The 12,417-nt window shown below is 44.4% G+C and overlaps 1 protein-coding gene across 4 annotated transcripts in view; it reads left to right on the top strand.

The window, feature by feature from the left end:
* The first annotated feature begins 2,604 nt into the window (after positions 1-2,604).
* Positions 2,605-12,417, top strand: part of LOC126539993 (tRNA-queuosine alpha-mannosyltransferase) — a 121,623-nt gene continuing 111,810 nt past the window's right edge. For 2 of the 4 annotated variants that reach the window (XM_055075776.2, XM_055075774.2), the window contains exon 1: positions 2,607-3,016. In XM_055075776.2, the coding sequence (XP_054931751.2) occupies positions 2,664-3,016 (353 nt within the window). In that variant the 5' untranslated portion in view covers positions 2,607-2,663. Of the gene's footprint in view, positions 3,017-12,417 lie in introns of all 4 variants that reach the window. The other 2 variants (XM_055075777.2, XM_055075773.2) reach the window with 2 other exon arrangements.

The following is a 12,417-nucleotide window of genomic DNA, read 5'->3' as shown; positions in this document are numbered from 1 at the left end:
CCATTTGTGCTCATTTGCACGCGCTACTTCGCACGGGTCGAATTGTTAATTGTCGCTGTGGCCGGGTCTCGAATCGTGAATCACCAGCCATGCCTGCTGCTATGTCGGTCTGCCATCGGGACTGTAGGTGCAAAAGACCGAATTTTAGAACGCAGATAAGCAAGGTTCAAGATAGGCGAAGCAGTCAGCATGGCGCGAAGTTTCACTTACCCAGCGCGACGAACTGCAGCTAACCAGCGCGCCCGACGCTCCGCTTCGTGAGGCCTTGAAGGAAAACGGTAAAATCTGATGTTGAGATCAGGACTTCTTGTTCATGGCAGCCGACGACGCAGAAGTAACGACGGTGACGCTTTTTCGAGGCTGAGCTAGGTCTTTTCGGATCGGCGTCGCCGATTCCTTCTGCTTCCAGCAATTGCGTCTCACGGAGAGTCCGTTTTCGTTCAACTATAGGCTGCGACGAGCTCACAGAGTGGTCTGTGAGAAGTGACGAGCCTTTTCGCACTCGCAACAGGACAAAAAAAAGTGCGAATCGACGCAAAACTCGGCCTAGAAACGTGCTTCGTCACAGCCAGGGCTCAATACGACCCAAGCTGGTACGACCCAGATGTCGTTTTCCGCGCCGCCACCAGGCGCCGCTACTATTGGCGGCGAGGAGTTACGGAGTCGCCATCTATCGGAAGCGCCTCGCTGGCGTAGTATGAGGGATCACGTGGCGCGCTCCTCATAGGTTTCGCTGTCAGCGCTCACTGAAAACACCACGCGCGAGCTCTCCCGGACATTTCTGTAAGTACTTTCGAAACGAGAGAAGTTTTTTACTGTCCAAATATTAATCTTGGGCAAACTGAAAGCACAGAATCGTATACAGACGCCATCTCTTTACCGAATGCGTACAGTGAACGCCACTGCGCGCGGTCGCCGCGATGGAGTCTCCCGAACCGACTTTTTGCGTGAAAGGTAGGTAAACGGCGCTGTGAGCACACTATGTGAAATATGTTCTTATGCTGTTTGCATAACTAAATGGAGCGTAATAGAATGAAGCCTCAATGCAGTGATCGCACAGATTCGCAGCGACCGACTGCGCGTCTGCATGCTTGTCTGCGCACTGTTTCGCTTTCGCCGCGTGCGCGTTTTCGCACCGTGCCATGTGCTTTAGGATGAGCATTTGACAGTATACAAGGAACCATTGTTGCGTGGGCGCTATCAGAGCGGTTCAAAAATAATTTCATTGTAGAGACTTCGACGCCTACGGGGACTGTGATGTGCCGTCGCGACGATTCAATCTTTTTTTTTTCTTCTAAATTCTTGGACGTTTCAATATTATTTCTGGAGTTGCGTCGCACTGTATGTTTCTCGGTGTTCTCAGCGTGCGATTTCCCGCTGCTTCTTTTTTGTAATCCAGTGCATTAATGCATAACACAAACATAGCCATATGCCATGCTTTTTTTTAATGTGCTTCTTACCGCTCCCTTTCCACTCCAGTGAACTTGCCAGTATCTATAGCACCGACAAGTTCATAGAACAAACCTTCATGACATATGTCGGGCAGCGGACTCGGGCGAGCGTCTCAGTGCGCGTTTTCCGAACATCGCAGACCCGGCGCCGTAGCAGAAACCTTCCTCACGTCTGTGCTTGCTGCATACCCGAGTTGTAGCCGGTGACTGTTTGCCGATGTTATGTTTCGCGAGCCAAGCTTCACGCAGCTTCTTCTCCTGCGGCTACATGTAAATAAGGATGACACCAGGCTCCGTTGCGTACGTCCGGCACTGCGGCACCGAGCAGTAGCCTACCATGTTGCGCACCTTCAAAGGCAGCCACTACCTATTGTAATGCTTTCAAGCGTTGTAAAGGAGACACTCGAAGCGTCGCCACTAAATGAGGACCGCAGCGTACGACGGAATTTAAACTCTCGTTTTCAACTCGCTTCGGCGCTCCCGAAGCAGCCGACGCGGCCGCTATGTCCACGTGATCCCTAATAGCACGTCACGCCGACGGTGGCGCCAGCTTTTCCAGTGGTGGAGCTCGAGGCCAATACCTCAAACTCCAGCGCAAGACGTCCATACTACCCAAGCCAGGTTTCGCGCGCCGCCACCAGGCGCCGCTACTATACCTCAAACTCCAGCGCAAGACGCCTATTACCCAAGGAGTTCATATCTTGCCAGAATTTCCTAGCTGCCTGTTTATCTTTATTATTGCTTACTTCTGACAGCCACTGGGACCCTTTTGTCTTGATTTTCTTGTTGATCAAATAGGATGCTGCCCTTCTGTATTTTATGTAGTTTACTCACTTTTTCTCTACTTCTGCTTCAGGTTCTCCCTCACTTTTGGAATACCTGTGTTCCCTGGAGGCTTCCTGACGTGTCTTTATGGCCTTAACTTGTTCATCCCACCAGCTCTTGAGTTTTCGTATCCCTTGCCTTGTTTTCCTGACTCGCACCTTACTTTGCTCACGCTCAAATAGTCTCATTAAATTTGAGTCCAATCAGTTTTGCCGCTTTCTGGTTAAGCAGCGTCATCTGGCGTCCGCCTTACTAAGTTCAATGCGCTGCCGCTGCTTATTTTCGTACCACTGCGGAAGGTACAGTTGCTCTTCTCTAATGTTAGTTCTTCTATGGTGCAGTTGTGCTGTCTGTATTGTATGGTGCTGTTGTGAAACGTCATTGGCCATGTCGGTATTGTTGCTAGAACCGTTCTATGGTGGCTCGCACCGCCAGCTGATGGATCTGTTAAGCGTGGAGTTGGGACCGGAGGGATGCCGTTTGGTCACGCTGCCAGCCAACAAGTGGCACTGGCGCGCACGCACGGCAGCCCTGTGGCTAGCCGAACGCATCGAACCGTCAAGTGACTACCGTGTGCTTATGGCCAGCGGCACGCTCAACCTGGCCGAGCTGCTGGGCTTGCGGCCAGACCTCTTGCCGCTGCGCAAATTGCTCTACATGCACGAGAACCAGCTCGCCTACCCATTGCAGAAAGAGAACCAGCGTGATTACCAGTACGGCTACAACCAGGTGGCGTCGTGGTGAGAATGTACGCTGTTTCTTGTAAACGACTTGCCCCGTTCCAAAGGGGACGCTCATAACATCCATCCATCCGCTGGGTAACCGGGTAACCAATGGGAAAATACAATGGAAAAGCAGGTTTCGAAGCCTGTAATTATTGGGCGATGGCCTAGGCAGGAGTGTCCATTGTCACCTCTGTTGTTTATGCTGTACCTACAAGGATTAGAGGCCAAAATACAGCAAAGTGGACTCGACTTCAACCTATTATTTTTCAAACAAGGAAAATTGATTGAACAGTCATTACCAGGACTGATGTATGCGGATGATATTGTAATAAGGCTGACAATACAGAAGATCTGCAGGAATTTATGGACATATATGGTGCAGAAGGAGAAAGATTAGGCTTGAAGTTTAGCAAAGAAAAATCAGCAGTCATGATTTTTAATGATAGCATTTGCGGCGAGCATAGGATACAGGAGGCCACGCTTGAGATAGTCGATAAGTACAAGTATCTTGTGACGTGGATAAATAATGGAGTTGAGTATCTGACAGAGTACAAAAAATATGGAACAACTAAAGGTAATAAGTGCAGCGATTATGAAGAGTAGGGCACTGGAACTACAATAGGTACGAGGTAGTACGAGGGATATGGAAGGGGGTAATGTTTCTGTGCCTGACTTTTGCCAATGCAGTTCTATGTATGAGAGCAGAGACCCGGGCACAGGCATTGTGGTGTGGGTAGGCTCGCTCTGGGAGCACATGGCAAGACACAAAATCTTGGGGTGCAGGGGTTCTGGGATGGTCTTCTTTCGAGGACATAGAGGCTAGTAGCAAGATAGCATTTGAGGGGCGATTGAGAAACATGGGAGAAATGCGGTGGGCTAGGAAGGTTTTCAGTTACTTATACACGAGGAATGTAGACACAAGGTGGAGGAAGCGAACTAGAAAATTGTCAAGCAAATACTTCGGCAGCAGCGGAGGGACAGGTAAGGAATCATCTGTCAAGAAAAAGGTTAAGGAGACAGAGAGGGGTATGTGGAGAACAGAGATGCAAACCAAATCAGCATTAGAGACATACAGGACGTTTAAGCAATAAATAGCCAAAGGAAATATTTACGATAACTCTAAGGGAAGCTCATTGTTGTTTGAGGCCAGGACAGGTGTACTGCGGACAAAGACATACTGAGCCAGATACCAGGAGATAACTTGTTGTGCGGGGCATATGGAGAGGAGGAAGAAACAGCTGAACACTTGATACTTTCTTGTAAACGACTTCACCCTGCAGTTGAACGTAACGGGGAACTATTCAAAGCTTTGATTTTAAGGACAGTGAAGGTAAAATAGATTTTGGACAAGTAGAAATAACTAAACGGAGGCTATCTGATTGGTGGATAATATCAATGCAAAAGTAAAGGAATGAATACATAGGTATGCATGCATATAGTATCATTCAAGGCTAGATGGAGTGTGCTGCCGCCGCCCGGTTCAAAGGGTTGAGCCTCATTCATCCATCATCCATCCATCCATCGCTAGATATAATGTCTGGAGAAAAAAATCTTCGGTTCAAGCACTGCCAGCAAAAGTTAAAGGTAAAAGTGGACGTTGTTTGTCTGAAATACGTTAGAAAAAGAAGGCCGCACCTTCAATATCTCGGAACCGCATTAACTTATTTGGCAGGAAGTCTGGAACAATACAACAACGTATCCTAGACGAAGGTGGGAACGAACTGGAAGGGGACGTGGCATTAAATTACATCCGAAAAATAACAGCCGAATCATTTCAAGGCAATGACGAGGTGGTTTCTGAGAAAAAGAAAGCATGAACTATAACCAGATGGAAAAGGAACTGGTGCTGAGGAAGTTCAACTGGAAGAAAACTGAGGAGGAAATTCCTAAGCGCACAGCCACAGGGTTATACACGGTTTCCCTTAGGCTGGCTAATGAACAAGGACCAAAAAGTAAGGAGGCTCTGTTGAAAGCAGTAGAAAGAAAATCTTACAAGATAGGCGAATATTCGACAGTTGGCGACAAAGTAGAATGGATTTAATTTATAAAGGTAACGTAAAGGTAAGATTGAATTCACTAATATTGACCGTTGACCATTTCATCAGTAATATGTTTACTATGTTGATAAGATTGTTGACCATTACATAGCAGTGCAGGCTATTAAAGCTGCAAACATGGGCAGAAGATAATGGCATATTGGCAGAACTTCAAAATGGCTTCAGAATCAGACATCTGGATGATAACTTAGTTCTTGCTCAGTGTACAGAAATATCCAGAAAAGAAAAAAGACCATTACATGTGGGTTTTTTAGACAATACCAGAGCGTATGACACTGAGACAACAACATCTTGTGGGACATTCTGGAATTAGGAGGTTTATAGCCGATGACTGTAACAGCTTTTGAGGGAAATTTACCTAGAAAATACCATTTGCGCTCAACAGGAAGGCATGAGGAGCGAGGCGAAAGTTGATGTCACCAAGGGATTGAGACAGGGGTGCCCTTTATCCCCGCTGCTGTTTATGATGTATGTGGTAAGGATGGAGAGGGTGCTAGCAGGAATCGATATTGGGTTTAGTTTCTCATACAAACAAGCGGGCACAGTAGTAGAGCGGTAGCTCCCAGTTTTCTTTTAGCAGATGCCAATGTGTTGCTTGCTAACAAGCACAGTGATATGCAACGTCTCGTTAATATCTGTGGACAGGAATGTGAGAATTTAGGACTAACATTTTTAAATAGTTTAGTAAACAGCACAAGAAATGGGACACCGAAAAGGGGCACATGACAGAGGCACTGACTTCCACCAAGTATGTTTATTGGGTGAGCGCGTTATATGTAGGCAGAGAAGCAAGAGTGAAAACATATGCTGTTTTCACTGTCGTGTGCCCCTTTTCTGCGTCCCATTTTTGTATGCTGTTTGCTAAACTATGTGTTTGTACCAACAAGCCCGATTAGCCACTATTCTGAAATTAAAATTTAGCATTGAAATATAAGACTTTCTGGTATTCAATGAAAACAGTGAACAGACAGTGTCACTACAGGGCCAGTAAATACCTCAGGTGAAACAATACAAATACTTTGGTATATGAATAAATGAAGGCAATAGATATCGGAAACGCAGGAAAAAACAGTAACGGCAAAGGGAAAGAAAAATGCAGCCATAACGAAACACAGAGCGCTGTGGTGATACAATAGGTACGAGGTGTACCAGGGTATGTGGAAAAGTGTAATGTTTCCAGGACTCACATTTGGAAATGCGGTTGTTTGCTTGAAGTCAGGAGTAGAAACGGTACTTGATGGTAAACTGATTAATTTTTTTTATTTAACAATACTGTTGGCCGAAGGCCGTTACAGGGTGGTTGCAAGACAAACAATACAAGATAGCAGCGCTGCCGCAGTCTAGAACAGACCAAATAAGGCATATACACAGGCAAAGGCACAATGCAAAATCAAGAAGCAGCAAAAACAAATTGCAATAGGGTGGTAATAAATGTACCACAACCACTGGATTAATCATGTATGTTACAACCAGGAACATAAGTAAGACAAAGTACCATTATTAAAGTAGCTGCTATGTACTTCTAGCTGAAGTAAAGAATTTTGTTAGTGTGGTTTCAAATTTATTTAAATTGTCTACTGTTAGCAATTCAGGTGGTAGCGCGTTCCATTCCTCTATTGTTCTGGAGAAAAACGAGTACTTATGTGCACCTATTCGTGCTGAAATGGGTTGAATTTGCTCTAGGTTGCTGCTTCGTACTGTTCGAGACAGACGCCGTTTTATGTACTGCTGTGTACCAGTGATGTGGGACGAACAAGCGTTAAATATGCAGCTAATTTAGTTTGTTGAGGAGCAAGTTTCAACTTTCGCCTCAAGTATCAGAGCTTTTTTTCAGCTGATGAGCATATGTTGTTTATGTGTGCTTTCCAGTTGAGGTCACTCGATATGGTAATTCCGAGATACTTAATGTGATTTTCGCGGCTTATGACCTTACCATCTATCTCATAATCGAAGGAGTGTATATTTTTTATCTTCTTGTTATCCTTATATACTTTGTCTTGCTGTAGTTTATTTTCATTTTCCACTTATTACACCGGTCACTAATTCTTTTTAATGCGGAATTTAGGACGATCTGGTCATTGCGGCTGGATACTGCGGTATACATTAAGCAGTCGTCTGCAAAAAGTCGAACTTTGATAACGGGGTTAATCTGGTCTGCAATGTCATTTATATAACTGAGAAAAAGGACAGGGCCCAGCACCGGTCCCTGAGGGACTCCTGACATTACAGGCAACACTCCAGATGTCGCACCATTCACTTCCACAAACTGTGTTCTTACTAAATATGATTGAATCCATTTCACAATGTTAATGTTAACGCCGAGACTAAGCAGTTTATCAAGAAGTTCAGGGTGTGGAACGCGGTCAAACGCTTTTGAGAAATCGAGGCAAACAGCATCTAACTGACCTTTTTCGTTAGGTATGCTTGAAAACTTGTGTATGGTTTTGGTGAGTTGGGTAACCGTTGACAATTTTTGCCTAAAACCATGTTGGTTAGGAAAAAGGATATTAGCATTTTCCAAATAATTGAACAAGCTTTTTGATATTAGTACATGCTCCATGATCTTGCAGCATGTAGAGGTAATTGAAATGGGCCTATAATTTTCGATGCTGTGTCTGTTGCCGGATTTATAGATGGGGACACCTCTAGCTGTCAGCCAGTCAGATGGCAATTTGTGCTGCTCTAGGGACGCCTTAAAAATGATACAGAGATACTTAGATATCCATTCCGCATATCATTTTAAAAATTCACTTGGGATGCCATCAGGACCGGGTGATTTTTTGGTGTCTATGTTAAGGAGTAGTGTATATATCCCCTCTTCAGAGAAAACGATGTCTGGCATAGGCAACATACCCTCGGTGCGATTATCGTCAAGGTCAGTGGAAGATGGCTCTGGTGGAGGGAACACAGAATGAAAATATTCATTATATTTTTGAGCAATTTGAGCACAGTCGTTAATTATGTTGCCATCAATACAGACATATTGTATTTGTTCGTGCGACGGGGCTGGATGACGCCAAAATCGCTGTGGTGAATCTCTCATGAAATTGGGTAGCGTTTGCAAGTAAAAGTGTTCTTTTGCCTTTACGAGCATGTGCTTAAGGGTTTGGGAAAGCTGCGAAATCTCCATTTTGTTCCTCTCTTTATTCCTACTTCTGCGTCTTATTCTTCGTTTAAGCTCTATTATATTGTGGTTAATCCAAGGATTGCACTTCTTTACTGCCTTGATTCGTTTTGGCACGAACTTTTCCAGACAGTAGATCACCGTATTCTTAAACCTATTCCACAATATGTTGACGTCAGTCGCCCCATCGAACGAGTACAGTGACATTTCAAGACAGTCCAAGTTGCTAACATTGTCGGCGTTGCTATAATCTCTTATACAGATAGTTGGCCTCTTTGAATTCTTCGTCAGGAGGGCTTCCTTTACACAAAGCAAAACCAGTTTATGATCAGAAATTCCGTCTTTGACAGAAACACTACAACCTGATACATTGCTTGAAATAAGCACAAGATCAAGTAAGGATTCCGAGGTCTGTGTAACTCTAGTACTTTCAGGAACTATTTGCGTGAGGTCGTAACTGAAAGTCGGGTTTAATAAAGCTTCACAATGTGCAACATCTGTAGTACCCACTGCAAGATCAGCCCAATCAATTCCCGGTAAATTGAAATCTCCTGCAATAATGACACGGGTGTTAAGAGGAACATTGTTGCACATATAATCTTGAAGGCATCGTAAAAATGAAAGAGGAGCATTCGGAGGTCGATAGACAGCTGCAATAATAAAAGGAACGCCTAGAAACTCTGTTCTGCACCAAATACTTTCAGTATTAGGGCAGTCATCCAGAACGATCAGCTCAATGTCTTCTTTACAAACAACTGCGATGCCTCTACCACGCATTCCGCGGTCCTTGCAGATCATGATATAACCCGGGGGGATTGATTCACAGTCCTTTATTTCAGGGCGTAGCCAAGTTTCTGTGACGACATCTGGCTTGTACTGCAAAAAAAGGTGATCAAATTCGACGGTCTTATTTGCCAGTCTATGAACAATGACATTAATCAAGTTGAAATCCCTGGGTTTGCTTTCTCTTTGTCACTTTGTTGTACGCGAGTTTGACCCTCCCTTACCCACCTTCTTTCGGCGCTTTTTTTCTTTGTCCCAGATAAACGTGTCGTCGATCAAAATCTTATCACGCACGAGGCGAACCTTCATTCCACTGTCCTTTTCAGCTTTTGCACTTTCCCAAAGGTTTTTACGCTTTCGTAGCATCACCTCGGAAAAATCATCTGCAACTGAGGTACTGCTGCCCTTTAGCTTTTTGCAGTTCTGGAATATTTTTGCCTTTTCGTTGTAGTAAAAAAATCTTAGTATAACTGGTCGTCATTTATTTGTCCGTTGTTTCCCAATTCTGTGAATTCTTTCAACTGTTCTGACTTTCACTCCAAGTTTCTCCTCAAGTACATCTCGCAGAACTCGCGTTTTTAATTCATCATTCGTTTCACTAGTACTCTCTGTTATTTCGAAGACAATTAAATTGTTTCTACGACTTCGATCTTCTAAATCAACCATTCTTTCTTGGCTTTACTGCAGAGCACTACCTATGTTGTTAATTTCTGTTTGAAGGCACTCTATTTTTCCTTCATTTTCCTTTACAGCCCTCATGGTCAATTCCATCTCCGATATCTTCTTGTTTATGATGTCTAACTGGTTAGAAAAGGTAGCCTGTGTTGTTCTTACTTGTTTTATATCCTCACTCATTAGTTTTTGCCCTTCCAAAATTTCCGCGAGCATTTCTTCAACTTTTTTGGGACCAGGATTAAGCTCAACATCACCAGACAGTATCAGCAACATGGAAATACGTTCCAGGGCACAAGAAGCACACAGTTCGAGGCATGGCAAAACAATAATAAATCGGTTGTCACTTCTGAAGCACTTCTCAAATTTACTAACCTGTAACAACAGAATGGCCGGTTCAGTCTTCATGACAGCACTTTCGCCATGCCCACGGGATTGCTGCGTGCCGACTGCACTTATATAGCTGCTGCGCTGGGATGTCACTGTCGTTATCGGTGCTGTTCCATGCGCATGCTCCAGTCCGGAAGTAGCAAGCTGCCACGATGTTCCTTGGATGCAACGTACCTCGCAGCTGGCGATGGCTGTTTCCTAGCTTGAAGTGTACGCCGAAATGGGTGCATTGCACAGGAAAACCTGTAACAACAGAATGGCCAGTTCAGTCTTCATGACAGCACTTTCGCCATGCCCACCAAATAAAGGTCGACGTGGGACACCTCGCATTGGGCGCTCATGGGAAGTCTACAAATGATGCTGTGCAGGGTGATATGGGCTGAAAAGTTTTGAAGTGAGGGAAGCTCAGAGTAAAATTGATTTTGAAGAATGACTGAAGAATATGAAAGAAAGTAAATAGGTTGCGAGAGTGTTCAGGTATTTCTACAGGAAATACATTGACTCACAGTGGAGGAAAAGAACAAGGAAGCTTACCAGCAAGTATGCAGCCTGTAGGGTGAGCAACACAGCAACAAAGAATGTCAAACGGAAACTCGGAGATGAGTAACTACTTAAGAGGGAAAAAATGAAATCAGGAAAGAAACAATTTATGATAACTCAAAGGAAATATCCTTAGTTTTCGAAGTGTGATCAGGATGCCTTAGAATGCGTAGTTGTAAAGCAAGGTACACCAAGGAAGAAAAAGCATGTGCTTGCTGTGTTAAAGCTAAGCAAATAATGGAAAAAGTTTGATTAGAATGTGAAGATATCTACCCAGCTGTTGGCTTAGGCTCCTCTGGCCTCCCTGAAGCCTTTGGTTTCAGAGACAGCAGGGTTTCCGGAATGTAAATGCCTCCACAATAGAGATTAGTTAGAGGCGACTGGAGGTTTGGTGGCAGAAAAATAGGGAGATCACAAACGGAGGCATATGAAAACAAATTTACCAGTAGTGGCTGAGAAAGTTTGAAGCTCAGAATTCTTTGTGTGTGTGTGTTTTCAAAAATAGGGGCAGGACATTAGGCAAAATAAGAACAGGAGCTTGGTGGCGGAACCCACCACACCATTTCAAAGGGGACAGTCATAGCATCCATGAATCCATCCGTACATGCTAGCTGTACGTGTAGTTATAAAGCTAGGTACACCAAGGAAGGAGAAGCATGTGCTTGCTGGGGTAAAGCTAGGAAAACAATGGAACATTTTTTTATTAGAATGTGAAGATATCTACCCAGCTGTCGGTTTAGGCTCCTCTTGCCTCCTCAAATCCCTTTGGTTCATAGATAGCAGGGGAAAAGCAAACATGCCCGCAATAGAAATCGGTAAGAAGTGATTGGAGGTTTGGTGGCAGAAAAGTAGGAAGACCACTAACAGTGGAAAAATAAAATAATGTTTGATGCTGGAAATTCTTTCTGTGTGTGCATGTGTTAAAATTTTTTTTGACATAGGTAGGACAGGCAAATAAGAACAAGAGCTTGGTAGTACAACCCATTTCAAATAGGATGCTCATAACGTCTATCCACCCAACCATCCATGCTGTCCCCAACCTCAGCGCTTATAGTTTTGTAGAGCCTGGAAGGAAGAAAAGAACTAGGAGGGAGCATATAATGGAAGGTCATTGGGAAGGTAAATGAGTGTGCAGTAGGTTTCAGTGATCCTGGTCCACGAGGGGCAGTGATGCAAATCCTAGGGACACTGTCGTAGATCTAGGTGTTATAAACCTTGTTTAGGAAAAAAAAATTGTAATCTAGGGAAACCTTTTGCTATGACATGGAGGAAAGAAAAAAACTTGGAGACTTGAGAAACCACTGGCTGCGATGCCGCGATGACCGACACATGGAACTGCTGATGTGGCGGTGTGTTTTGATTTCGGCAAGCCCAAGTTACTTTCACATTAGCATGTGAAGTATGACTTGTGGTCGTACTGCCTGCAGTGCTGTGAACACCTCTCGTCAAATAAATGACAAGGTGGGGATGTTCCCATTTAAATGAAATATTTATCTGCAACTGGTGAAACAAACGTTTGCTGCAGTGCCAAACAAAGGAGCACTTTAGCAGAGAAAAATCTCCACTTTAGCAGAGAAAAATTTGATGCTGTCCTTGTCCATCATCCTGTCTACTTCTTTCTGTATGATGGCCCTTTCTGTTGCAGAGACACGATATGGCCGCCTATGAATGGGGCTGGCATCACCGGTGTTGATGCAATGTGTGACAACAGATGTCTGGTCAACTGGACGGTCGTCCAAATCAAAGATGTCCCGAAAAGATGACAGGATGTGACGAAGAGCTGTTGTTTGCTCGGAAGGAAGGTCAGGGGCAATCATCTTAGAAACATTGTCTGCAGGCGTCCAGTACGG

The sequence above is a fragment of the Dermacentor andersoni genome, chromosome 2, assembly GCF_023375885.2.
Source record: "Dermacentor andersoni chromosome 2, qqDerAnde1_hic_scaffold, whole genome shotgun sequence".
Lineage (NCBI taxonomy): Eukaryota > Metazoa > Arthropoda > Arachnida > Ixodida > Ixodidae > Dermacentor > Dermacentor andersoni.
This window is presented reverse-complemented; position numbering and strand designations above follow the sequence as displayed.